Below are 25,292 nucleotides of genomic sequence, written 5' to 3' on the forward strand. Positions count from 1 at the left end.
ATATAATTTTTGTTTTATATATATATATATATATATATATATATATATATAAACTAATACTGTGAGAAATGTGGAAGGTGTCTGAATAAATGTAGGTTTGATTGTATATTTAATTTTTACATTGAAGACTATCCAGTGCTATTTTACATTTAATTATTTGGTTTCTGTACCTTGACACCTACAAACTTGAAAAAAAAAATTAAACATTGTCTAAATAGCACAAATAAACAAAAATAAACTAACATACAAATTAAACAATTTCAAACAGGGCCCACTGGTACAACCTTCACCAGGGCCCTGCTGACCCCAGCTACGGTCCTGCTCTCGCCTGTTTCACACATACTCTGTCTGCAGTGCGCATGCAGTCCGTGTGTGTTACGTATGTGGTGCAGCACGGACTCGATGTCCTTTCACACAGGATGCGTTTGCAGTTAGCTTCTCGGTACGTAAATGATCGCTGCACTGCTGCAGACACAACGGTCCTGGAATGCAACTGGAATCCGTTAACATGGGTGCGTAAAGAAATATTCAATGCATACGCACTGCATACGGAGTATGTGTGAAACAGGCGCAAGGTTGTTTGCACCTTGTGCAATGTGGAATTAGTTTATAGCTTTTTCAAGCACTTTTTCAAACAGGAGATGAGGCCCTTTTCTAATGCACCACCTAGCTTGATAAACCCCTTCTCAAAGACTTACTGTTTGTCTATTTTATTTGGGTAACACACATATTCTGAATGCCTTCTGCAGAATTCGAATGAGCCATTTTAATCTAGATTAATCTAGATTAATTTCAAGATCACAGTGAGATTAATCTAGATTAAAAAAATGTATCTATGCCCACCAATAGTTAATATACATATAGACCGAAAGGTTTTTTTGAGCAACTGTGAGGGTGCCCCCCGGGAGTTAGTGCCCTACGCAAACTGACTACTCTGTGTGTAGGGTATGTTGCAGTGTATTCATTCCGTAGAGCCAGAACTGCAGCTGATAGAATGTTCGCTGCAGCAAAATACAACGATATTTCTTCAAAAGCAGATCATGGAGTCATTTTTATTGTCCACGATCAATGATATTCATATCGCACACCCCTTCCCTTGGAAGAAATCGCAGACCGAGGGCAGACCAGACCACAAGGGCACTTTAGTGTCAGACCTCAAAGGTCCGCCCCCCCCTTCCCCTTGTGCACGCCACTGCATAGTTTCACAAAACTAAATTTAAACCATTGTGTTTTTGCTTCAAAAATTCAAAATTCTACAAACTAATTTAGATTAAAAATGGCATTTTTGTTTGGCTCATGATTAAAATGCAGTGGTTGCTTCTAAGAGCACAGACAAAGCCTTATTTTGTTTATATGAAGTGCTACATGGTATTATTATAGCTATATTTAAATTTCACAAAGAAATATGCAGCATTTTGTCACAACAATAATAAAAGGATACATTTAATTTATAATTTATCTTAAATCTCATTTTGTTAAAAAAATTAAATAAAATTTTGAATGGAATTCAAAACCGTGAATCGAATCGAATCGAATCATGAGTTGCATTAGGTGAAAACTATATGGGCGCTACCCCAGATATATATTTCTCTAAATCCAGCACCAAGAAAACTACAAACCAATATCCCTTTTTTCATTAATTGCAAAGACACTTCAGTGAGTTGTGTTCAACCAATGTTTTTTGCACAGAACTACCTCCTGGACAGCAACCAATTTGGCTTCAAAAGCAGCCACTCAATTGTGACTGCTCTTCTCTCCGTTTCTGAAGCCCTGAGACTGGCAAGAGCAGCTTCCAAATCATCGGAACTCATCTGGCTGAATCTCTCTGCTGCTTTTGACACAGTTAATCACCAGATTCTCCTGTCCACCCTCAGAAAGATGGCCATCTCTGTAACGGCACTCCTGTGGTCCTTCAGGGTGTCTTGCTACTGGGGTTCCTCAAAGCTCAGCGCTTGGACCACTTCTCTTCTTCATCTACATGACGTCATTAGGATCTGTCATTCAGAAGCATGGCTTTTCTTATCACTGCTATGCTGATGATCAATTCATCAGTTGATCCATGATCATCAATTAAGCTTCACAGACCATATTGCTACAACAACCCAGTGCTGCAGATTTTCCTTATACAACATTAGGAAGATTAGACCCTTCCTGTCAGAGCTAGCCACACAACTTCTAGTCCAAGCTCTTGTTCTCTCCAGACTGGACAATTGTAATGCTCTCTTGGTGGCCTTCCTGCATGTTTTATCAAGCTTCTGCAACTGATCCAGAATGCAGCAGCGAGGGTTGTCTTCATTGAGCCAAAAAAAGTCCACATTTCTCCTCTCTTCATCAGGTTATGCTGGCTACCAGTAGCTACGTGCATCAAATTCAAGGTACTAATGCTTGCCTACAAGGCGACCACTGGCACGGAATATACCTAAGCTCACTAGTTCAAAATTATGCGCCATCCAGAAGCTTGCATTCTGCAAATGAACGATGCCTTGTGGTTCCATCCCAAAGAGGTTCAAAATAACTCTCACGGACCTTTTCCTGGAATGTGCCCAGTCAGTGGAATGACCGCCCAATCTCAATTTTAACAGTCTTTAAACATAAAAAAACAACAACAACAACATCTAAAGACAAATATTTTTCACCAGCATTTAACCAATTAATTCTAGCACTTACCTTCTCTTTTCTATAAAAAAAAAAAAAAAAAAAAAAAAAAAAAAAAAAACTAAAAACATATATATTGTGCAAGACTAACTGAGACTTGTCATGGCACTTGTATGAATCAGTTCAGTCAGTCTACTGTTTGAGTAAATGAATTACTCCGGAATATTGGCTTGTTTTAACTCAGAGGGAGTGTCAGCCACATTAAAAAAGTTAACAGCTTAAGTCATTTGTGGATTAATGCGTATTGGAGACGCGAACCGTTTAAAACGATTCAGTTCGATTTGGTGAACTGTTTCAAAAAGATCAGGTTACATTGAGTGATTCGTTCACGAAACTGATATCACAAACTGCTTTGTTTTGAACTGTCTAACAACAGACACAGAATAGAAGACAATGCTGAATAAAGTCGTAGTTTTTGCTAATTTTTTTATTTAACTGACCCTGTGATGTCACATGGACTACTTTGAAGATGTTTTTCTTACCTTTCTGGACATGGACAGTAACCATACACACAGCTTCAATGGAGGGACTGAGAGCTCTCAGACTAAATCTAAAATATCTTAAACTGTGTTCCAAAGACAAACGGAGGTCTTACATGTTTGAAACAACATGAGGGTAAGTTATTAATGACATAATTTTGCAAATTGGACGAAATAACCCTTTAATCTGTTTTTTTGTTTACAAAAAGTTACAGTCAAAGGAATTGTGATTGTCCTTTAGGTTAATCATTTGAAATAGTAAAAACAATATGTTCAAACTTTTGACTACTTTCTTTAATAACTACATAACACAATACTTGTACTTTTACTTTCAGTACTTGAGTAGTAAATTTTAAAATAGACTACTTGCAATACTTAAGTATAAAAAATGTTGAATACTTTAGTACTTCTACTTAAGTGTGGTGCTTAAAGAGCACTTCAACTTCTACTCAAGTCACTTTTTTGATAGAGCACTTGTACTTTTACTCAAGTATGGGTCTCTAGTACTTTATACATCTCTGGCTAATGGTCATACTTCCTGGTTCTAGTAAGAACTCTTGCTGCTGCATTTTGGACTAGCTGTAGTTTGTTTACTAAGCATGCAGAACAACCACCCAATAAAGCATTACAATAATCTAACCTTGAGGTCATAAATGCATGGCTTAACATTTCTGCATTTGACATTGAGAGCATGGGCCGTAATTTAGATATATTTTTGAGATGGAAGAATGCAGTTTTACAAATGCTAGAAACGTGGCTTTCTAAGGAAAGATTGCAATCAAATAGCACACCTAGGTTCCTATCTGATGATGAAGAATTGACAGAGCAACCATCAAGTCTTAGACAGTGTTCTAGGTTATTACAACCAGAGTTTTAGGTCCTATAATTAACACCTCTGTTTTTTTTTTCAGAATTTAGCAGTAAGAAATTACTCGTCATCCAATCAATCAATCAATCAATCACCTTTATTTATATAGTGCTTTAAACAAAATACATTGCGTCAAAGCACTGAACAACATTCATTTGGAAAACAGTGTCTCAATAATGCAAAATGATAGTTAAAGGCAGTTCATAATTGAATTCAGTGATGTCATCTCTGTTCAGTTTAAATAGTGTCTGTGCATTTATTTGAAATCAAGTCAATGATATCGCTGTAGATGAAGTGACCCCAACTAAGCAAGCCAGAGGCGACAGCGGCAAGGAACCGAAACTCCATCGGTGACAGAATGGAGAAAAAAACCTTGGGAGAAACCAGGCTCAGTTGGGGGGCCAGTTCTCCTCTGACCAGACGAAACCAGTAGTTCAATTCCAGGCTGCAGCAAAGTCAAATTGTGCAGAAGAATCATCTGTTTCCTGTGGTCTTGTCCTGGTGATCCTCTGAGACAAGGTCTTTACAGGGGATCTGTATCTGGGGCTTCAGTTGTCCTGGTCTCCGCTGTCTTTCAGGGCAGTAGAGGTCCTTTCTAGGTGCTGATCCACCATCTGGTCTGGATACGTACTGGATCCAGGCGACTGCAGTGACCCTCTGATCTGGAAAAAGACTGGATCTGGTGGCCACGGTGACCTCGGAACAAGAGAGAAACAGACAAATATTAGCGTAGATGCCATTCTTCTAATGATGTAGAAAGTACGGTGTTATGTGAAGTGTTTCCGGTTCCGGTTTACCTAATTAATGCAGCCTAAAAATAATTTAACGGATTTGGATATTAAAAGCATATTAGTATGTTATGTGTATGCCAGGTTAAAGAGATGGGTCTTTAATCTAGATTTAAACTGCAAGAGTGTGTCTGCCTCCCGAACAATGTTAGGTAGGTTATTCCAGAGTTTAGGCACCAAATAGGAAAAGGATCTGCCGCCCGCAGTTGATTTTGATATTCTAGGTATTATCAAATTGCCTGAGTTTTGAGAACGTAGCGGACGTAGAGGAGTATAATGTAAAAGGAGCTCATTCAAATACTGAGGTGCTAAACCATTCAGGGCTTTATAAGTAATAAGCAATATTTTAAAATCTATACGATGTTTGATAGGGAGCCAGTGCAGTGTGGACAGGACCGGGCTAATATGGTCATACTTCCTGGTTCTAGTAAGAACTCTTGCTGCTGCATTTTGGACTAGCTGTAGTTTGTTTACCAAGCGTGCAGAACAACCTCCCAATAAAGCATTACAATAGTCTAACCTTGAGGTCATAAATGCATGGATTAACATTTCTGCATTTGACATTGATAGCATAGGCCGTAATTTAGATATATTTTTGAGGTGGAAAAATGCAGTTTTACAAATGCTAGAAACGTGGCTTTCTAAGGAAAGATTGCGCTCAAGTAGCACACCTAGATTCCTAACTGATGACGAAGAATTGACAGAGCAACCATCAAGTCTTAGACAGTGTTCTAGGTTATTACAAGCAAGGTTATTACAAGCAGAGTTTTTAGGCCCTATGATTAACACCTCTGTTTTTTCTGAATTTAGCAGTAAGAAATTACTCGTCATCCAATTTTTTATATCGACTATGCATTCCATTAGTTTTTCAAATTGGTGTATTTCACCGGGCTGCGAGGAAATATATAGCTGAGTATCATCAGCATAACAGTGAAAGCTAACTCCATGTTTCCTGATGATATCTCCCAAGGGTAACATATAAAGCGTGAAGAGTAGCGGCCCTAGTACTGAGCCTTGAGGTACTCCATACTGCACTGGTGATCGATATGATACATCTTCATTCACTGCTACGAACTGATGGCGGTCATATAAGTACGATTTAAACCATGCTAATGCACTTCCACGGATGCCAACAAAGTGATCAAGTCTATGCAAAAGAATGTTGTGGTCAATTGTGTCAAACGCAGCACTAAGATCCAATAAAACTAATAGAGAGATACACCCACGATCAGATGATAAGAGCAGATCATTTGTAACTCTAAGGAGAGCAGTCTCAGTACTATGATACGGTCTAAATCCTGACTGGAAATCCTCACATATACCATTTTTCTCTTGTGAGGATACCGCCTTTTCTAGTATCTTGGACAGAAAAGGGAGATTCGAGATTGCTCTATAATTAACAAGTTCTCTGGGGTCAAGTTGTGGTTTTTTGATGAGAGGCTTAATAACAGCCAGTTTGGAGGTTTTGGGGACATATCCTAATGACAATGAGGAATTAATAATAGTCAGAAGAGGACCTATGACTTCTGGAAGCACCTCTTTTAGGAGCTTAGATGGTATAGGGTCTAACATACATGTTGTTGGTTTAGATGATTTAACAAGTTTATACAATTCTTCCTCTCCTATAGTAGAGAATGAGTGGAACTGTTCCTCAGGGGGTCTATAGTGCACTGTCTGATGTGATACTGTAGCTGACGGCTGAATGGTTGCAATTTTATCTCCAATAGTATCGATTTTAGAAGTAAAGTAGTTCATAAAGTCATTACTGTTGTGGTGTTGGGAATTGTCAACACTTGTTGAGGCTTTATTTTTCGTTAATTTAGCCACTGTATTGAATAAATACCTGGGGTTATGTTTGTTTTCTTCTAAAAGAGAAGAAAAGTAATCAGATCTAGCAGTTTTTAATGTTTTTCTATAGGATATGCTACTTTCCCGCCAAGCAATACGAAATACCTCTAGTTTTGTTTTCCTCCAGCTGCGCTCCATTTTTCGGGCTGATCTCTTTAGGGTGCGAGTATGCTCATTATACCATGGTGTCAAACTGTTTTCCTTAACCTTCCTTAAGCGTAAAGGAGCAACTGTATTTAAAGTACTAGAAAAGAGAGAGTCCATAGTTTCTGTTACATCATCAAGTTGTTCTGAGGTTTTGGATATGCTAAGGAATTTGGATACATCAGGAAGATAACTTAAAAAGCAGTCTTTTGTGGTAGAAGTGATGGTTCTTCGATACTTGTAACAAGACGTAGAATTTACAATTTTGGCTATATGAAGTTTACACAGAACTAAATAATGATCTGAGATATCATCACTTGGCTGAATAATTTCAACACTATCAACATCAATTCCAGTTTTTTATATCAACTTTGCATTCCATTAGTTTTTCAGATTGGAGTGTTTCACCTGGCCGGGAAGAAATATAGAGCTGAGTATCATCAGCATAACAGTGAAAGCTAACACCATGTTTCCTGATGATATCTCCCAGGGGTAACATATAAAGCATGAAGAGTAGAGGCCCAAGTACTGAGCCTTGAGGAACTCCATACTGTACTTGTGATCGATATGATACATCTTCATTCACTGCTACAAACTGATGGCGGTTATATAAATACGATTTAACCCCTTTACGTGCAAACATTGCCGACGGCCCCAGTTTATTATTGTTTCACTTTCACAGCACGTTAAACAAACTGTCTTACTTCATCTGGACAAACTGTGCATCAAATGAAAGTTTAAAGACTCTAGCTTCGATATTCGACCAATATTTTAATTATTAACATTGTTGCAGTGACAGATATTTAGTGATTTATGTCAGAAGTGCAAAATAATAAATCCGTATTATGCCACATTTTGAATATAAATTCACCACTCACTCATATTCAGTCACGTCAGCAGCGGTTTATTTGTGTTCACATAGACTCACTGAACAGCATCAATAAGGATTTATAGACAAAAGTTGCATATCTGCGGAGATATATGGATATATTTACTGATGTTTACTTCATATTTCTTCAGACAGAATCATAATTTCTATTAATTTTCCATGGATTTACGCGATCTGATGATAAACAGCCTCTCCCAGCGATCTGTGTGTGCGTGCAGTGGTCACAGCTCGTGCTGTGTATCACTCAGACTCCGATTGGGCCTTCCCAATGTCAATCTTAGAGTGTCATATCTGGACACCGCTACATCGTGTCACATGCTTCCTGCACACTTCCTGGTAGTTATCTGGCCAAAACAACACTGAAACACCTCAATTTTACGCCACATAATACTCCAGTTTGGAATAACAGGTACATACGGCTCAGCAGAAAATCTGTGTATATAGAGGAATGGAGATCCAAGGGCATTTGGGCTGTTGCACATTTTATGGATGAGACTGGAAACATGTTACAACATGAGAAATTCTGTAAAAAATACCAACTTCAATGTAATGTTAAGTATTATGACAGAATTCTAAAAGCCATACCAAGTTCTTTGAGAGCAATGGTTAGAGAAGACACTCAATACTCTGCTGTCTCCCCTGTCCTTAGTCAGTTCTGCATTAAAGGTTTGGATTTTTGTGATTTTAAATGCAACAACAAAGTTATTAAGAATCTTCTGATTAAAAAATATTATCCCAACCCAGTAAAAAGGTTTTACATACTTAAGGACTTTGAAATGGAAAAAATTTAGAAAATAAGGAAAAATTAAATTTCATTTCCACTCCCACCTAAAGTAAAATAAGTTCAACTTCAAAATCTTAAATGAAATTTACCCAACAAACGAATTCTTGAGATTGAGATTCAATTTCGATCTAAATAATTGTGTCTTCTGTGTAGAAAACATTGAATCGTTAGAACACCTTTTTTTTTACTGTGACCCAGTCCAATTTTTTTGGAGAGAAATGCAGAGCTGGCTAATGTCCAGGGAAATTGTATTGTCTTTATCTGTGAAGACAATTATTTTTGATGTTTTTGCTGAAAATAAGAATGTGGATTTTGTACTTAATTTTCTTTTGTTATTTGGTAAGTTTTTCATTCATATATGCAGGTATTATAAAAATAGCCATAGTAAATCTCTTAAACTTTTGGAGGAAAGGAAAGCCCTTAAATTATTTACTTTACTTGAAACATTTAAGTTAATTTGAAATGGCCCCGTTAAGTTTTTTTTTTTTTTTTTTTTTTTTTTGTTATGTTTTTTTATTTACTTATTTATTTTGTTATTTTTTTTTTTTATTGCTGATTCTGCTCAATCTTTACTGTAGTATACGAGATGCTTAACTGGTTAATGCCTTGTATGTTTGTAATTATTTTCATTTAATAAAAAAAAAACAAAAAAACACTGAAACACCTCTGTACACACAAAATATCCGAATACTAAACCCGCAATTACGATAGTAAAGCTTGGTATGAGATTTTCTTGAGATCTGGGGCGTTTTTATAAAAAAAAACGAAAATGTACATCGGAAATGCTAACTTGTGCAGCGATGGAAAAAGGCTACAAATAACATATTTTTACAACAGTAAACGACCAAATTCCACCCCTGATCGCTAAAGGAAGTTATTATAAACACTCGATCGGGGTTTAAAGTGAGTTTTGAGTAAAAGTGTAACTTACTAATTATTTCATAAATTGTCTGATGTAGCTTGATGCTAACATTAGCTCCAATGCTACTAATAGCAGGTGCTTTTCTTCTTCATAATGCATTTTTGAAAAACAATGAATCGGGCAGTTTTCACAACCAAACACACACAAAATACACTGGAGAGTTTACATGTGAGATCTTACAGAGATGACAAGGGCCATAAATCAATCTGATTAGCCTTCTCTAAAAACACACATGACATGGCCTTAGAAAAAATGTAATAAAATTCACAGTTTTACAGATTTTATTATGAATTTTTTTATGAAGTTTTGGAAGACTTGTGGCTTTAGCTACACTGTGTTTTCAAACTAATTTCCTACATCAACAATTTTTAAAATACATTTAAAAAATATGTTTTTAATATTTTTATTTTAGTTTTTATGTTTGATCTTATATATCTCTATTATCATAAAAGTCTGAGTGATTCTGATTCCTGAACAGTAAACTTTAAAGTGTCAGCTTTGTGAACAAAGGTTGATTATGTATCTAGTCAGAAAGAATCATGAGCAGAAACCTTTTTATTTTGGGTATGTAATTTCGGTCTCCATGCCAAAAAAGGGGGGTTACTAGTAAGGGGTTAAACCATCCTAATGCACTTCCATTAATGCCAACAAAGTGTTCAAGTCTATGCAAAAGAATGTTGTGGTCAATTGTGTCAAACGCAGCACTAAGATCCAATAAAACTAATAGAGAGATACACCAATGATCAGATGATAAGAGCAGATCATTTGTAACTCTAAGGAGAGCAGTCTCAGTACTATGATAAGGTCTAGATCCTGACTGGAAATCCTCACATATACCATTTTTCTCTTAGAAGGAATATAATTGTGAGGATACCACCTTTTCTAGTATCTTGGACAGAAAAGGGAGATTCGAGAGTGGTCTATAATTAACTAGTTCTTTGGGGTCAAGTTGTGTTTTTTTGATGAGATGCTTAACAGCCAGTTTGGAGGTTTTGGGGACATATCCTAATGACAATGAGGAATTAATAATAGTCAGAAGAGGATCGATGACTTCTGGAAGCACCTCTTTTAGGAGCTTAGATGGTATAGAGTCTAACATACATGTTGTTGGTTAAGATGATTTAACAAGTTTATACAATTCTTCCTCTCCTATAGTAGAGAATTAGTGGAACTATTCCTCATAGGGTCTATAGTGCACTGTCTGATGTGATACTGTAGCTGACGGCTGAATGGTTGCAATTTTATCTCCAATAGTATCGATTTTAGAAGTAGTTCATAAAGTCATTACTGCTGTGGTGTTGGGAAATGTCAACACTTGTTGAGGCTTTATTTTTTATTAATTTAGCCACTGTATGGAATAAATATCTGGGGTTATGTTTGTTTTCTTCTAAAAGAGAAGAAAAATAATCGGATCTAGCGGTTTTTTAATGCTTTTCTGTAGGATAGGTTACTTTCCTGCCACGCAATACGAAATACCTCTAGTTTTGTTTTCCTCCAGCTGCGCTCCATTTTCCGGGCTGCTCTCTTTAGTGTGCGAGTATGCTCATTATACCATGGTGTCATACTGTTTTCCTTAACCTTCCTTTATCGTAAAGGAGCAACAGTATTTAAAGTGCTATAAAAGAGAGAGTCCATAGTTTCTGTTACATCATCAAGTTGTTCTGAGGTTTTGGATATGCTAAGGAATTTAGATACATCAGGAAGATAACTTAAAAATCAGTCTTTTGTGGTAGAAGTGATGGTTCTTCGATACTTGTAACAAGAAGTAGAATTTACAATTTTGGATATATGAAGTTTGCACAAAACTAAATGATCTGAGATATCATCACTTGGCTGAATAATTTCAACACTATCAACATCAATTCCATGTGACAGTATTAAATCTAGAGTATGATTTCGACAATGAGCAGGTCCTGAAACTAATGTCTATCCCCAATCGAGTTCAGAATGTCTATAAATGCTGATCCCAATGCATCTTTTTCATTATCAACATGGATATTAAAATCACCAACAATTAAAAGTTTATCTGCAGCCACAACTAACTTGAATGTAAAATCACCAAACTCTTTAATAAAGTCTGTATGGTGCCCTGGTGGCCTGTATACAGTAGCCAGTACAAACATAACAGATGATTTATCATTAACATTTGTTTCTCTGGATAATGTTATATGAAGCACCATTACTTCAAACGAGCTACACTTGAAGCCTGCCCTCAAAGAAATCCTGAAAATGTTGTTGTAATTTGAAGCAACACCTCCCCCTTTACCTAAGTTCTTACATTTAATCAGTCAATTATAATAATAATAGATTTAGGCTGTTACTAAACAAATTAAATCAGTATCAAGAAAATGAATGTTTGCAGAAGTTGCATATACAGTATACAGTTCTCCTCTGACCAGACAAAACCAGCAGTTCAATTCCAGGCTGCAGCTACAGTAAGTCAGATTGTGCAGAAGAATTATCTGTTTCCTGTGGTCTTGTTCCGGTGGTCGTCTGAGACAAGGTCTTTACAGGGGATCTGTATCTGGATATCTTGTTGTCCTGGTCTCCAATGTCTTTCAGGGATGTAGAGGTCCTTTCTAGGTGCTGATCCACCATCTGGTCTGGATACGTACTGGATCCGGGTGACTGCAGTGACCCTCTGACTTGGATACAGACTGGATCTGGTGGCTACGGTGACCTTGGAATAAGAGAGAAACAGACAAATATTAGCATAGATGCCATTCTTCTAATGATGTAGCAAGTACATCAGGTGTTATGGGAAGTGTTCCCGGTTCCGGTTTACCTAATTAATGCAGCCTAAAAATCCTTTAACGGATTTGGATATTAGAAGCATATTAGTGTGTTATTTGTAAGCCAGGTTAAAGAGACGGGTGTTTAATCTAGATTTAAACTGCAATAGTGTATCTGCCTCCTTAACAATGCTAGGTAGGTTTTATTAGTTTTCAGTTTAGGAGCTAAAGAGTAAAAGGATCTGCCACCTGCAGTTGATTCAGATATTCTAGGTATTATCAAATTGCCTGAGTTTTGAGAATCCAGCGGATGTGGAGGACTACAATGTAACAAGAACTTGTTCAAATACTGAGGTGCTAAACCATTCAGGGCTTTATAAGTAATAAGCAAGATTTTAAAATCTATACAATGTTTGATAGGGAGCTTAGAGGCATGTGGAATGTTTTAACAGGCAGTTACAAATGCATAAATATTTTTTTTGATATTTTAAACATATGTTGAATAATGAAGTATGAAATATTTTACCCCTTAAATATATATAAAAAATGCTTGAAATTTAAAATTAAAACTACCAACAGATGGCTGCAACTCACTGTTAATAAGTGAGTCATTGCGACTGAACCAGAAAATTTATGGTTGATTCATTCAGGAATGAAACACCATCATGTTGCTCAGAAACTTAAAACAATGCCTTGGCTGTGTGTGGAAATTAATGTTTTTGTTGGCGAAATAAAGCAAAAACTTTAACTGTTGTATAAAATCGATATCACATTTGTAGCCATGCTGTTTTTTTTGTTTTGTTTTTTTTTTTTAAGAAAATGTAAACATTTATTAACTATGAATTTATATAGCCTAAATATAAATTTGCTGCCCCCTTATCTTATGTGATCACTCTCAGTGCATTATAGACTGAATCATACAAGTGTAACCAGTCCAAATTAAAACTATTGGAAAGGTTTTTTTTTTTTTTTTTTTTTCACCTGTCCCCTCCTCCTCAGACTTGACCTCACACACAGGTTGCCAAATTGACGAGACCAACAGGAACGAGTGTACTTCACTTCAAAGTGTCATCAGCTAAACTGAAGGGATCTGCCCTTATTTTGTCGAAGTTTGGTTATTTAGAAAATTCATAATAAATATTAATACTGCAAGATGACCTGTTTTAAGGAATTAACGGTTAAAGGTAGATTAAAATGATTACATGGAGTAGAATCAGACCTTACATTCAAACAAACTGTAAAGCTGTCTTCCTTGTGATTGAAATGGTTTGAGAAAGCTTGGACAAAATGCATTTCTCAAACAAGCATAAAATTAAAATATTAATTAGGATAACTTTGTAAACGGACAGATGCATGCATTTATATTTACAGGTGTTTTTACCAGTATTTTGAATTTTACACTTCATTGCACTGTTTTAGAGTTAACAGAAATACCCGTAAAACTTAATGGATAATGTCATGTGTAATGAGCTGCCATACTTTTTCATCTTAAATTATATTTCTATTTCATTGCAGAGTCAAGACATGTATCTTCGTCATAACGTTCGTCTTATTAATATGCGAAATTTACTAAATGAAATAATCAGTGCAAGAACTAACAACAGAAATGATGCATTAGTGATTTATAACTCAAGTGTGACTTCACTCGCGGTAGTTAAAAGAACCTGTAGGTCGCTTGTAGCTGAGTTGTAAGCCGGAGTATGGCTGTTTTATGATTAAATCATAAGGTTAGTAGCCTATCTTTGATGCTGTAATCGCTATTAATTACATTCGATTAGTATAAATTTATTGCATGCTGTAGCCTACGCTACATCCCAAATTTAATTTCTTTTATGCATCAGTTAATGAAGACATTGTTCGACGATCTTAACATTGCTCTCTTTTTTTTAAATTCAATTATTCAAAATGGGATAAAACTACATACCAGGAAACATATGGGGACAAAATATTTTTGTATTATAATGTATATAGATTTTGGGGCGTGATCTTGGAGATACATTTTTACATGTTCCTTGACAAAAGTCACGAAGAAAGTGTAGGTCTACTGAATTAATATGAAGGATTAAATTTTTTAAACAGGTGCTCTCTCTCTCGTGTTTTTTTTTTTTTTTTTACAGGTCTTTTTTGTTTTGTTTTGCACTGCACTGGGTTGTGTTTCAGATTTAACGGGAATTTATAACAAAATAATAAATATATAAAAATATAACAAAACAAAATACAGTGACTATACACTAAATCGGTATTAAATAAACAAGGTTTTATTTTCTCAGTTTGCTTGCTGTAAACGAATGCATGAACGGTTCCACGGCATCACAGCAATGCATTTATGTAAAGAACATGAGAGAATTTGTTGTCATTGGAGTTTGTACTGCGATGTGCTTTTCTTCCAGCTGCACCCGAGAACTTCTCTGTATCTTGAAATCCTCATTTTAGGCAGATTTTAATTCAAGTTTGATCTGTATAGACGGATTGAGTAGTTTGGAATGAAGCTCTTTCTTCGTTTTTTGATCTTTTTTTTCCCATCAGATTCTGGTTTGGAATCACAATAATTCAAAATGTTGCTGTTAAAAGGTCTATTTCTTCCTGTTGTTTAACAAACGTATAGGCATGAGAACTAACACTCTTAAAAATAAAGGCGCTATTCACAGCGAAGCCATAGAAATAACAATTTTTGCTTCCACAAAGAACCTCTCAGTCCAAGATTTATAATCTGAAGAAGCTTTTTTCTCCAAAAAAGGTTTTTGTGAAAGGTTCTTTAGATGTTAAAGGTTCCTTAACATTTAGACAAAAGGGTTCTTGTTGTATGGAATCGTGAAGAGTGTAGTATCTGACAGGTTTAAAAAGTACAGTGGATAAAATGATGGTTGCAATAAATTATTTTTCAAATTAAGTCACTTTTATTAATATTGGAGAACGTGTTTAAAGTCTAGCACTAATTAACATATAGTCACACTTATAGCTATTATCATCATATAGGCTATTCAATAAATATTATAAAATAACGAATTGTGTCATTGATTCCTAACAGGTTCGCCTATCATTGCCTGATGTTTTGAAAGGATTGATTATTTAATTACACTGTCATAAATGTAGTCTTGATTGTGTTAGCGAATATGAGCTGATGAACGGATATGTTACTAGTTTTACAATTTCCGAATAAGGTCTTCAAAACACAATCGGAGTCCTAAATTAGTTTTCTGTGTTGCTGTTATCATCATAATCCTTTTACATACTTCTATAAAAGTTATAATGAAATTAAATGGCTATAGGGCGTTTTGACGGAGGCTTCATTCCTATCGAGGGATAATCAGTGCTGACTTAGCCCTGACTGATCATCAAGCAAACAGAGGCAGTGATCTGATGTGAGCCCTTGTTATGAACAATGAAAGCAGGCGCCCAGGAGATTGCAATTGGACAATGAATGACCACTCATGAATTCACAAGTAAATTGAAATAGAATACTGCGTTAGTTTTTCGTAGACCGCATAAACACGTGCACCATTACATATGTTTTGTTGTTGTTGTTGTTGTTATTATTATTATTATATAATCCTCATAAAATGGGTTGGATCTGGATCTTAATAATGGAAATGCTTCGGTATTTAGTAAGATTGTGTTGGGTGTGAAGGGTGAGGTGAGGAAAAGCGGCCGACAGCGTCACCAGCTGTTAAATATAATTATGGACAGGCGATAAATCTGCATTGCAATTTGAAACTTACCATGAGATGTTTTTCAAAGCAACTTGATTTCGTTAAATACAGTGATGTCGTTTGTATAAGATTTGTATTAGCAAAAAATTTATTTGTCATTTCTAACCTTTAAATTTGTTAATACTTACTGCAGTGAAAGGACACAGCAAAAACAAATGATCTATATCTTATTTTCAAAGATTAGAAATAGATATATGTTCCAACTTACGATGCAAAATGTAGGCCTATTATTATTAATTTGTTAAAGGCTAAATAAAGTTCATTATCGTGTACATGTATTTTAATGAGACACAAAATGTAAATCTCTCTGTTCCGATTTAACGTTCGATTTTCTTTTTCTTTTTTAATTTTTTTATGTTATTAACCAACATCAGTTTTGTGATGAGTTATGGACAGAGTGTTACATCATCATCATCCTCTTCCTCATTATTATTATTATTATTCATATCATCATTACAAGATTGAGAACACCGAGAGATTAAATAAATAAATACATTCATATCCTCATTACTACAATCACAATGTACAATGAATTAATGTTCTGAATGTAGAACAATTCTCTATCTATGCCAACCTCACCTTTTGAAGGGTTTCTAGTGTTGTCTTTTTTCTTTCCTTTTTTTTAAAAGAAATTATGCGACTTTATTCAAAAATTAACAGGAAATGAAGTAATGTTGTTATATGCATCACAACTTTATTGACGAATTATTTGCGTTGTTTTCAAACACTGTGTCCATTAAGTTTGTTAGCTAATATTCTAAAGTTTGAAAAATGATCTGAGAATACGTTTTTCACACCGTGTGGTTTCTACAGAATGTAGCACAAAGAAAATAAATGCATAAAACAGCATTGTAGCAAAGCTACACAAATGTTAGACAAAAGTATTTGGATGTAAAATATTTACAAACATTTACAATGCACTCAATGTATCTGTTTAACAGTTAATGATATAATGCACAATAAATTATTGTGGCGCAATACTTGAAATTTCCCGTCAATTGGTCAAATGCATCCACAGCCTCTTATGAACTTCTCAGTATCCAAGATATTATTATAAATAAGATGGTTTTTAGAATGTCCCAAGAGCAAATCAAAATACACTGAAGGAAAATATGTTGTAGCTGTCTGTTTTTAACAGTATATATGTAAGAATGTCATTTCTGGAAAATAAACGTTTCAACAGTTTTGGGAATAGCAGAGGCACGCATCGCATCTACTTGAAAGATAACAGTTTTTGGTGTTAATAAACTGTGCAAATTATGAAAGTTCGATAGGTAGCCTAGTTGTCATGTAGTGGAACATTATTTCAGAGGTGTTAAGGCCGTCAGTTATGTTCTTTTTTTCTTCCGGTTTCCCCTTCTTCTTCTTTGTCCGTGTCCTGGCCAGCCCCTATAGAGCCACAGTCATTCAGGGTGGATGTGAGGTTGCTCTCCTTCTTCCACTTCATGCGGCGGTTCTGAAACCAAATTTTAATCTGGCGTTCCGACAGACACAACGCATTGGCAATCTCTATTCGTCTGCGTCTTGTCAAATAACGATTGTAATGGAATTCCTTCTCTAGTTCTAAAGTTTGGTATCGCGAATAGATTTGGCGACCTCGCCGTCTGTCAGAGCCATAGCCAACTCCTGTTAGAAAAAAGATGGTTTGGTTAAAATCATGAAAAAGGCTCCAAAAAACACTGTTCAGTTTAGCTCGGCTAATACAATTTTAAAGACAGATGACATAATCCAGCATCATAATAATCATGCTAAAACATTAGTTCTCTGGTCCCTTGCACTATGTAGATTCTCGGAGAATGATCTTCTACGTTTATGTTTTCTCTATTGAATGGATTTGTTGGCAAAGCGTTTGTTCCAGCCACATGGATATTCTCCATCCACAAAGCGCTTTTATAGCAGGTGAAAAAGACATTTCGTCAGTGCTTTATGGGGTGATAAAACGTGGGTTTCCCAGTCGTAAAAACAAATCCACCCCTTACTAAAGTCACCCCCTTTTTTTTCTATACTCACCACTGTGCGAGTTCATCCGCTGCATCCACGGATATATTTGAATACTTCCTTTGGGTTCCTGAGACAGAGTCTTGCCTTGGTCTGAAGCGTAATCCTGGGTCATTGAACCCTGTGTTTGCCCAAGGCTTTGTCTGCAACTTGGAAGCACATCCTTGTCCTGGTAGAACACATTTGATCCATACTCGTACGGTCCTCGGCCGGACCCGAACATAACGTTTTCTTGTGTTGAATAGAATGGATTGGAGTATATCCGGTTTGGGGCCACGGCAGCGCCATATGGCGAGAAGTGTCGCACCGGGTCATAGTTTGTCGAGCTGAGTGTAACATTGGGCAGAACCTCTTGACCGCCGTTTAAATGGCACGAGAGCGACGGGTTCGTAAAATAGGAATTCATACCTTCTTTCTTTAAAACACACATAGGCTATACACACCTTTTCTCACACTCCTTCCCCTTGATCTCTTTACGCACGCTTTCTTTTTTCCTCACGTAAACTTATTCGTGTCTTTAATTACAAGTAGCTAATGTATAAATAGGCCTACTTTTTAACTTATTTCAGGACAACCGGCAGAGAATATATACGCAGCCTAATGTTTCCAAATCCTCGTTAAAAGATGGGTGAGATGATAATGTCAGTCGACCTTTTATCTTCCGATAAAAAAATAAAAAAATAAAAAAAAAATCAGGAAGCATCAATAAAATTGTGAAAATAAGAAAGTCTTTTCTGTGCCCCGTTACAGCAACGTGCAGAACATAACGCATGTACACCTCCTTATATTGAGATATTAGATTATTGATTCTCTCTCTCTCTCTCTCTCTCCACCTCTCTCTCTCTCTCTCTCTCTCTCTCTCTCTCAAACACTTAGTTCGCTTAGAGTAAAACTCGAGTGATATAATATATAGCCTATATGTTATGACCACAAATTGTATGTATATATATATATATATATATATATATATATATATATATATATATATATATATATATATATATATATATATATAGGCTATATATCCCTCGACGTTTACTTTCTCTATATAAAGTAAAACAATTTCAGGCTTCTTGTACAAATAAGTAGGCTACAAATCACTGGTAGGCAATTTATCTTTTTTTCTGTCTTTTTTCTTTTTTTTTTTTTTTTTTTTGGCTCGTCAGAGTGATGTCATGTAATACAGAATTATGTCCACAAGCACCAACCCCTATAGCATAAACGAGATTATAAGGTTTAGTAATAAAATTAGGTAATTAGTGAATAGCCCTAGCTAGGTTAAAGAATCGATTCGCCTAACAACGACGTCGTCTAATTAAGTAGTGCACGCTGTGGTTGCTATTCATTTTATTTGGTTTGTATTTAAATATAAATTGTGAAATGAATGCAATAATAATGAAAATACATAAAATAGGCTCTTCACACGCTGCAGGTGCGTTATTGTTTTGGACCATATAATGTGAATTTTGGCCTACAACTACAACAAACTCTCAAACATTTTCCTTATAATTTATAAACAACTATATTTCTATTACACGACTGTATTTCACAACCATAACAAGTAAATAGAACGGATTATTAAATCGATTAAATATGAACAAACCGATGTTTTCATCGTTTTCTCAAGATGTCTTGTATTTTGCCACTCGGTTAAATAACCTGTGCAGCCAACATGGAAAATAAACGCGTTTCATTGATACATATTTATTTTAAATTGGAATTTTTATTATTTTAACCAGGTAATTGACAACCTGATTTTCTTTTCTTGACAACTGTAAATAAACCAAAATGGTAAATCGGATAAATCCAGTCTATATCAGGTGAAAACAAATGCAGGCTCCATTAAATTTTCGACGTTCATGTTCACTTAATAAATGCCTATTTCACCTTCAGAGGGATGCTTAAAGGAGGGGGAGGTTTATGGTTTTACTGCAATGGAATTCCTTAATATATATGCGAACTGAAAGTCGTAAAAGCAGACAAAAGCGTGAAAAAAAAGTGTTCAATAAGTCCTTGACAGTATATATATATATATATATATATATATATATATATATATATATATATATATATATATATATATATATATATATATATATAGTATACTTAAATCAAGCCATTATGTTAAAAGGTATAGGCTACTATATGTAAACCTCTTTAAATAACCATTTTATAGTCGTTTAGCGTTTATGGTCTTGCGTTGTCACGCTGATAAAGTTGTAACATTTATTATACACAGGAAAGATTAGTAGCGATTTCCCCCCAGAGTTTTCTGTTAAGTTAAAACTAAAAACCTTTTGTTAGTTCATATTTAGTTGCTAAAATTGTTTCTTAATTCTTTACAAATATTTTCAAAATAGTTGAACCAACAACAAAATAATAATAATGATGATGATGATGATAAAAAACTTTTTTTCCCCCAAAATGAATGAAACAGGTTTATACCAGAAACCATGCTTTCAATTAGAACAACATTAAATGCATTAAATGAATTATATATATATATATATATATATATATATATATATATATATATATATATAATCAAATATTATGATTAACATTAGCCTAAAGCTGCATTAGTTACAATTTCAATAAATATTTTCAGTCGTCGGAAAGGTTTGTGTTTCGGCTCTGGTATTGTTGTTGAAGCAAAAGAAAAAGAAAACATACAGATTTATGTTCAGTTTATGAGCTGCTGGAAAATATTAGTGGGTAACGTGGACATTTTTGGAGGGCATAAAACAGGAAAACTCTGAAAACTATGTCTGTGAATTCTTGTTCAAAGGGGAAATGCTTTTACGTGTAAGTCATGTAACAATAAAATACCATTAAACCATAAAGTAATTTATATGTGGGTTAATAATAATGAAAATAATTTAAAAAAATGTGTGTAATAATATATTAAATATAATATAATAAAAATATACAAAGTCCATAGGGGTACCGCCATGACGGAAAATTGGCCACAAAAGTAGAAGTGACCCAACAGCAGTGTTTCTTTGGAAATTTAACAATGTTTATTATGCAATATTATAATAACATCACTGAGCAGACTCATTATAGAACATGAGCTAGCTTCTTACAGCTTGCTGGTTATAGCAGCAAGCAACACAGATAGAGTAAAATAAGCTCCAAGAATAAACAAGCTAAATGTGTGCAATTAAATTAAATAGAACCTCATGCCCATAATTTGTTAAGGGACCCCAAATCACGAGAAATGCCTCTGGTTGGATCTTGAAAACACCAAATTGTTGAACTACAGGTGTATCTCAATAAATTAGTGTGTTATGGAAAAGTTAATTTATTTCAGTAATTGAAATAACACAGACTGAAGTAGTTTATGTCTTTGGTTCTTTTAATTGTGATGATTTTGGCTCACATTTAACAAAAACCCAGAATGATTTTATATTGACCATGGCAGTCTGTAAAATTATTGTGTATTATCTATTGATTTGAACGTTTGCAACGAATCGTGGTTTTAACATGGGAGGGTAGTGACATCTAGTGTTCACTTACGTGTTGATTTTAAATAGTCTCAAAGGATAGAGATGCATTACAGACAAAAGTTTTTTTTTTATTGTTTCTGTTAATTTAAATTATAACTATGAATTTGGATAGATATATAGAAGATAGAAATCTTCCAATTTTCAACTCCAGGGCCTTAATAGGGTTAAAATTTGGCCTTGGACAAATCCGGCCCACAAGTTCACTTAAGATATAACAACAAATAATTATAGATATTATTGAATGTAGGCCTTATAGGTTATTGACTTAACATAGCATTTTGTCACATAGAAATGCACTTGACAGTACAGCAATGATTTTGAGTTAGGAAATAAATAAATAATAATAAACTAATAATAAACAATATAATTAAAAAGTGTAAACAAATACATCAATTATGAAAACAATGGTTTGGCACGATAATGACCCAGATCTGGCAGGCCAGAAGAAATAACTCACCAGGCTTTGGTTGCCAGACTCAGCATGGACATGGGATGAATGACGTCCCAGCTGCCAAAACTGCTGGCATTGGGCCACAATCCTGCCAACAAGAATTGAAACACTTAGCCAGAACTGGCCCGAGCCTGGGTACTAAAACTTTGGCCAACGACGTCGGTGTGATTGTGGTCCAATGCCGGTGGTGTTGGCCCAGTTTCAGTACCCATATATTTATTTACCCATATATATATACACATTTACTCATACAGAATTACACAATGAAAATATGAGTGTTGTTACAATTTATATATATACAGAAAAACTTATATTTTCCTACTGACACACTACAGCAAAACATAGATATTACAGACTTAAAACCATTTTTGTTGGCGAAAATGCTAGTGGCCTAAGACTTTTACACAGTACTGTATAAAAAAAAATGCAACAAAAAGTCCAGAAGCTTCCTCAGTCAAGCACACCAACACCATGGTCATTCAACTTTTGGTGCTTTTGGCAGTTTGGGCAGGTGCCAAATCCCGTTGGAAAATGAAATCAACATCTACAAAAAAATAGGTTTTCAAAAAACACAATGGGCCAACACAAGCAGATGACATTGCACCCAAATTCACCACAGACTGTGGAAACTTAACACTGGACTTCAAGCAACTTGGGCTATGAGCTTCTCCACCCTTTCTCCAAACTGTAGGACCTTGGTTTCCAAATGAAATTGCTCTCATCTGAAAAGAGGACTTTGGACCACTGGGAAACAGTCCAGTTCTTCTTATCCTTAGCCCAGGTAAGATGCCTCTGACGTTGTCTGTGGTTCGGGAGTGGCTTAACAAGAGGCATACAACAACTTCCTTGACACGTCTGTGTCCATTCCTTGTGAAGTTCACTCAAATTCTTGAATCAATTTTGCTTCACAATCATCAAAAGGCTTCAGTTCTCTCGGTTAGTTGTGCATCCTTTTCTTCCAAACTTTTCCCTTCCACTTAACCGTCTGTTAACAAACTTGGATACAGCACTCTTTGGCAATGAATGTTTGGGGCTTACCCTCCTTGTGAAGGGTGTCAATGATTGTCTTCTGGACAACTGTCAGATCAGCAGTCTTCCCCATGATTGTGTAGCCTAATGGACCAAAATGAGAGACCGTTTTGAAGGCTCAGGAAACTTGTTGAGATATTTGTTGAGATATGGTGGGTTTCTGATGTTCTGTGTGTATTGAATTTATTTAATACACAAGTTTCACAATTTGAGTTGAATTAAATAAAAATAAATAAACTTTTCCATGACATTCTAATTTACTAAGATGCACCTGTAAGCATACCCTAAAAGAGGGACAGATTGACAGAAAGAGAGACAAAAAGGGGAACAGATAATGACACGTATGATTATTTAGACAATCTCAGACTGATAACATGTATCTGGTAAATGTTAACATTTGGAACATACCTTTGGATTAATTTGTTTGCATTTGGGTCTGCTTTCTTCTTCTCTCATTGTTGTGCAGTAGCCATCTTTTTATGAACTTTTAAATCTCTCTAATGGACTGCCTATACTTGCATTTATTTGGACTAATTAAATAATAATAATAACAATAAAGACCAGTCGCAATACAGTGGTGTCAAACTCAATTCCCGGAGGGCTGTAGCTCTGCACAGTTTAGCTCCAACCAGGTCCAACTCACACCTGCTTGAAAGTTTCTAGTAATCCTGAAGACCTTGATCAGCTGGAACAGGTGTGGTTGATTCTATTCTATTCTATTCTATTCTATTCTATTCTATTCTATTCTTAAAAAAACAGCTACGTGTTCTGTACTAGGCTAACTGTAACTTGTCATGGCACTTGTATACTGTTGTTGTTCTCTCGTTGGTCTGATTGCTTCTATTGTTCTCTTTTGTAAGTCTTTGGATAAAAGCGTCTGCTAAATGATTAAATGTAAAAATGATTAAATGTTGGAGCTAACCTCTAGCAGTATGTCAGCAAACTCACAATTATAGCTTCAGTATAAATAAACATTACTTTGATATTATACAGTTAGAACTGTTTGTTAAAATCATGTTAGATTATTAAACGTTTACTTGCAAGGGTAAGAAGTTCTTCAGGTCTTCTGACAATTAGCAGCACAAAAAGCCTGTCAGGTTTTGTTATTAAATGTCAAAGCTATTGCCCATGTCTTGAAACTCATATAGCAAATATAATGTTAAGGTAACCATAACCACTTTAAGCTTGTTTCATTATATTAATTCAATAAGTAATTTCCAAATGTATTAATAGGAATAAAAAATAAAAAAAAACACTTACATATAACATAACATGGGCAAGTAAAATATGTTTAAGTGTCACTGCTACACACTATTTAGCACATTATAAACGGAGACTCACCCCCAGAAATCAATGGGTATGCATGCAGATATTTCAGCAAAAATCATACCAGACCTTCTGGTCCATAATCAGGCCAAATGTGGTCTAATCCACACATCCAAAGCCTGGACATATATATATATACATATATATATATATATATATATATGCCACATAGAAATTACTACGGGTCAGGTTGTTTTTGTTGTTAATATGAATATTTATTATTATTATTATTATTACTTTATTTATGTTTTTTGTGTGTGTTTGTTTCTAGCCTTTGAGTCTGCATTTCTCTGTTGACATAGACTTTAAATTAGTTTGAGCAAATTACAACATAAATTAGGTTAATTTATTAAATATTTGCTGCATGTCCAACCACAGAAATAACTAACTAAACAAACAAACAAATAACCAAATGAATGAATGAATGGAAATGACCAATTAATTACCTGATCACTGCGAGATGCATGCCAGTAATGAGTATGAATGTGGTCCCAATAGATCTTGCCATGCAGATCTATTTTTAAAGGATCTCTCTTAGATGTCATTTTTAATGCATTTGAGGTAGACTATTTAGTATAAATGTGCACTTTATAGTCTTTTGAGAAAGAGGCAAACACAAAATAAATTTCTATTTATGTCCTTACTCTATGGTTTTATAAATTGTACAATATTATTACAATGAAAATGACCTAGAATTTAGGGAACTAAGCCGTATTAGCTACATAATTGCAATCCACAACTTTCAGTTGACAGAATAATACAATATTAGACTGGTTTACCTGAACCCACGTCTGTCACGGTGCATGAATTCGCTGTCTCTCTTTCTGTTCTCTCTCATCTTATGTGTGTGTGTCTCAAGTGTTTGGGTGTGTGTCTGAGGGTGTGGTCTGTAATCACGGCTAATCAGCAGCACCAGCTGCTACCCATTGTTTGTGTCCATTTTAGTGCAGTAATTGCTGTCTCATGTTATCAGATCATTGTGGTTCTCCGCTGTGTTCTTCCTGCATTCTGCACTGGGATTATGAGCACTGTCACTTAGGATACAGCAACGGATCACCGAGGATCATCACTGGTTGTCCACCGAAGTCCCTGCATCACCCACCATCAGAGTTTGTGATCGTCTCGAACTACCATTTGTGTTGTGGACTTCCTGTGTTTTT

The 25,292-nt window shown here is 35.3% G+C and overlaps 1 protein-coding gene and 1 long non-coding RNA gene across 2 annotated transcripts in view; both read right to left on the minus strand.

The window, feature by feature from the left end:
• Nucleotides 1-4,084: 4,084 nt before the first annotated feature.
• The window catches only part of LOC127968154 (uncharacterized), a 146,954-nt gene continuing 125,746 nt past the window's right edge, over nucleotides 4,085-25,292 (minus strand). The window contains exon 3 of the long non-coding RNA XR_008155901.1: nucleotides 4,085-5,281. This is a non-coding gene — a long non-coding RNA (uncharacterized LOC127968154). The remainder of the gene's footprint in view (nucleotides 5,282-25,292) is intronic.
• Nucleotides 16,401-18,588, minus strand: hoxc6b (homeobox C6b). Its single transcript, XM_052569100.1, has 2 exons — nucleotides 17,830-18,588; nucleotides 16,401-17,445 (listed from the first exon to the last, which is right to left on the minus strand). The coding sequence occupies exons 1-2, from the start codon at nucleotides 18,245-18,247 to the stop codon at nucleotides 17,144-17,146; spliced, it is 720 nt and encodes a 239-aa protein (XP_052425060.1). The 5' UTR covers nucleotides 18,248-18,588; the 3' UTR covers nucleotides 16,401-17,143.

Source organism: Carassius gibelio, chromosome B11 (genome assembly GCF_023724105.1).
Source record: "Carassius gibelio isolate Cgi1373 ecotype wild population from Czech Republic chromosome B11, carGib1.2-hapl.c, whole genome shotgun sequence".
Taxonomy (NCBI): Eukaryota; Metazoa; Chordata; class Actinopteri; order Cypriniformes; family Cyprinidae; genus Carassius; species Carassius gibelio.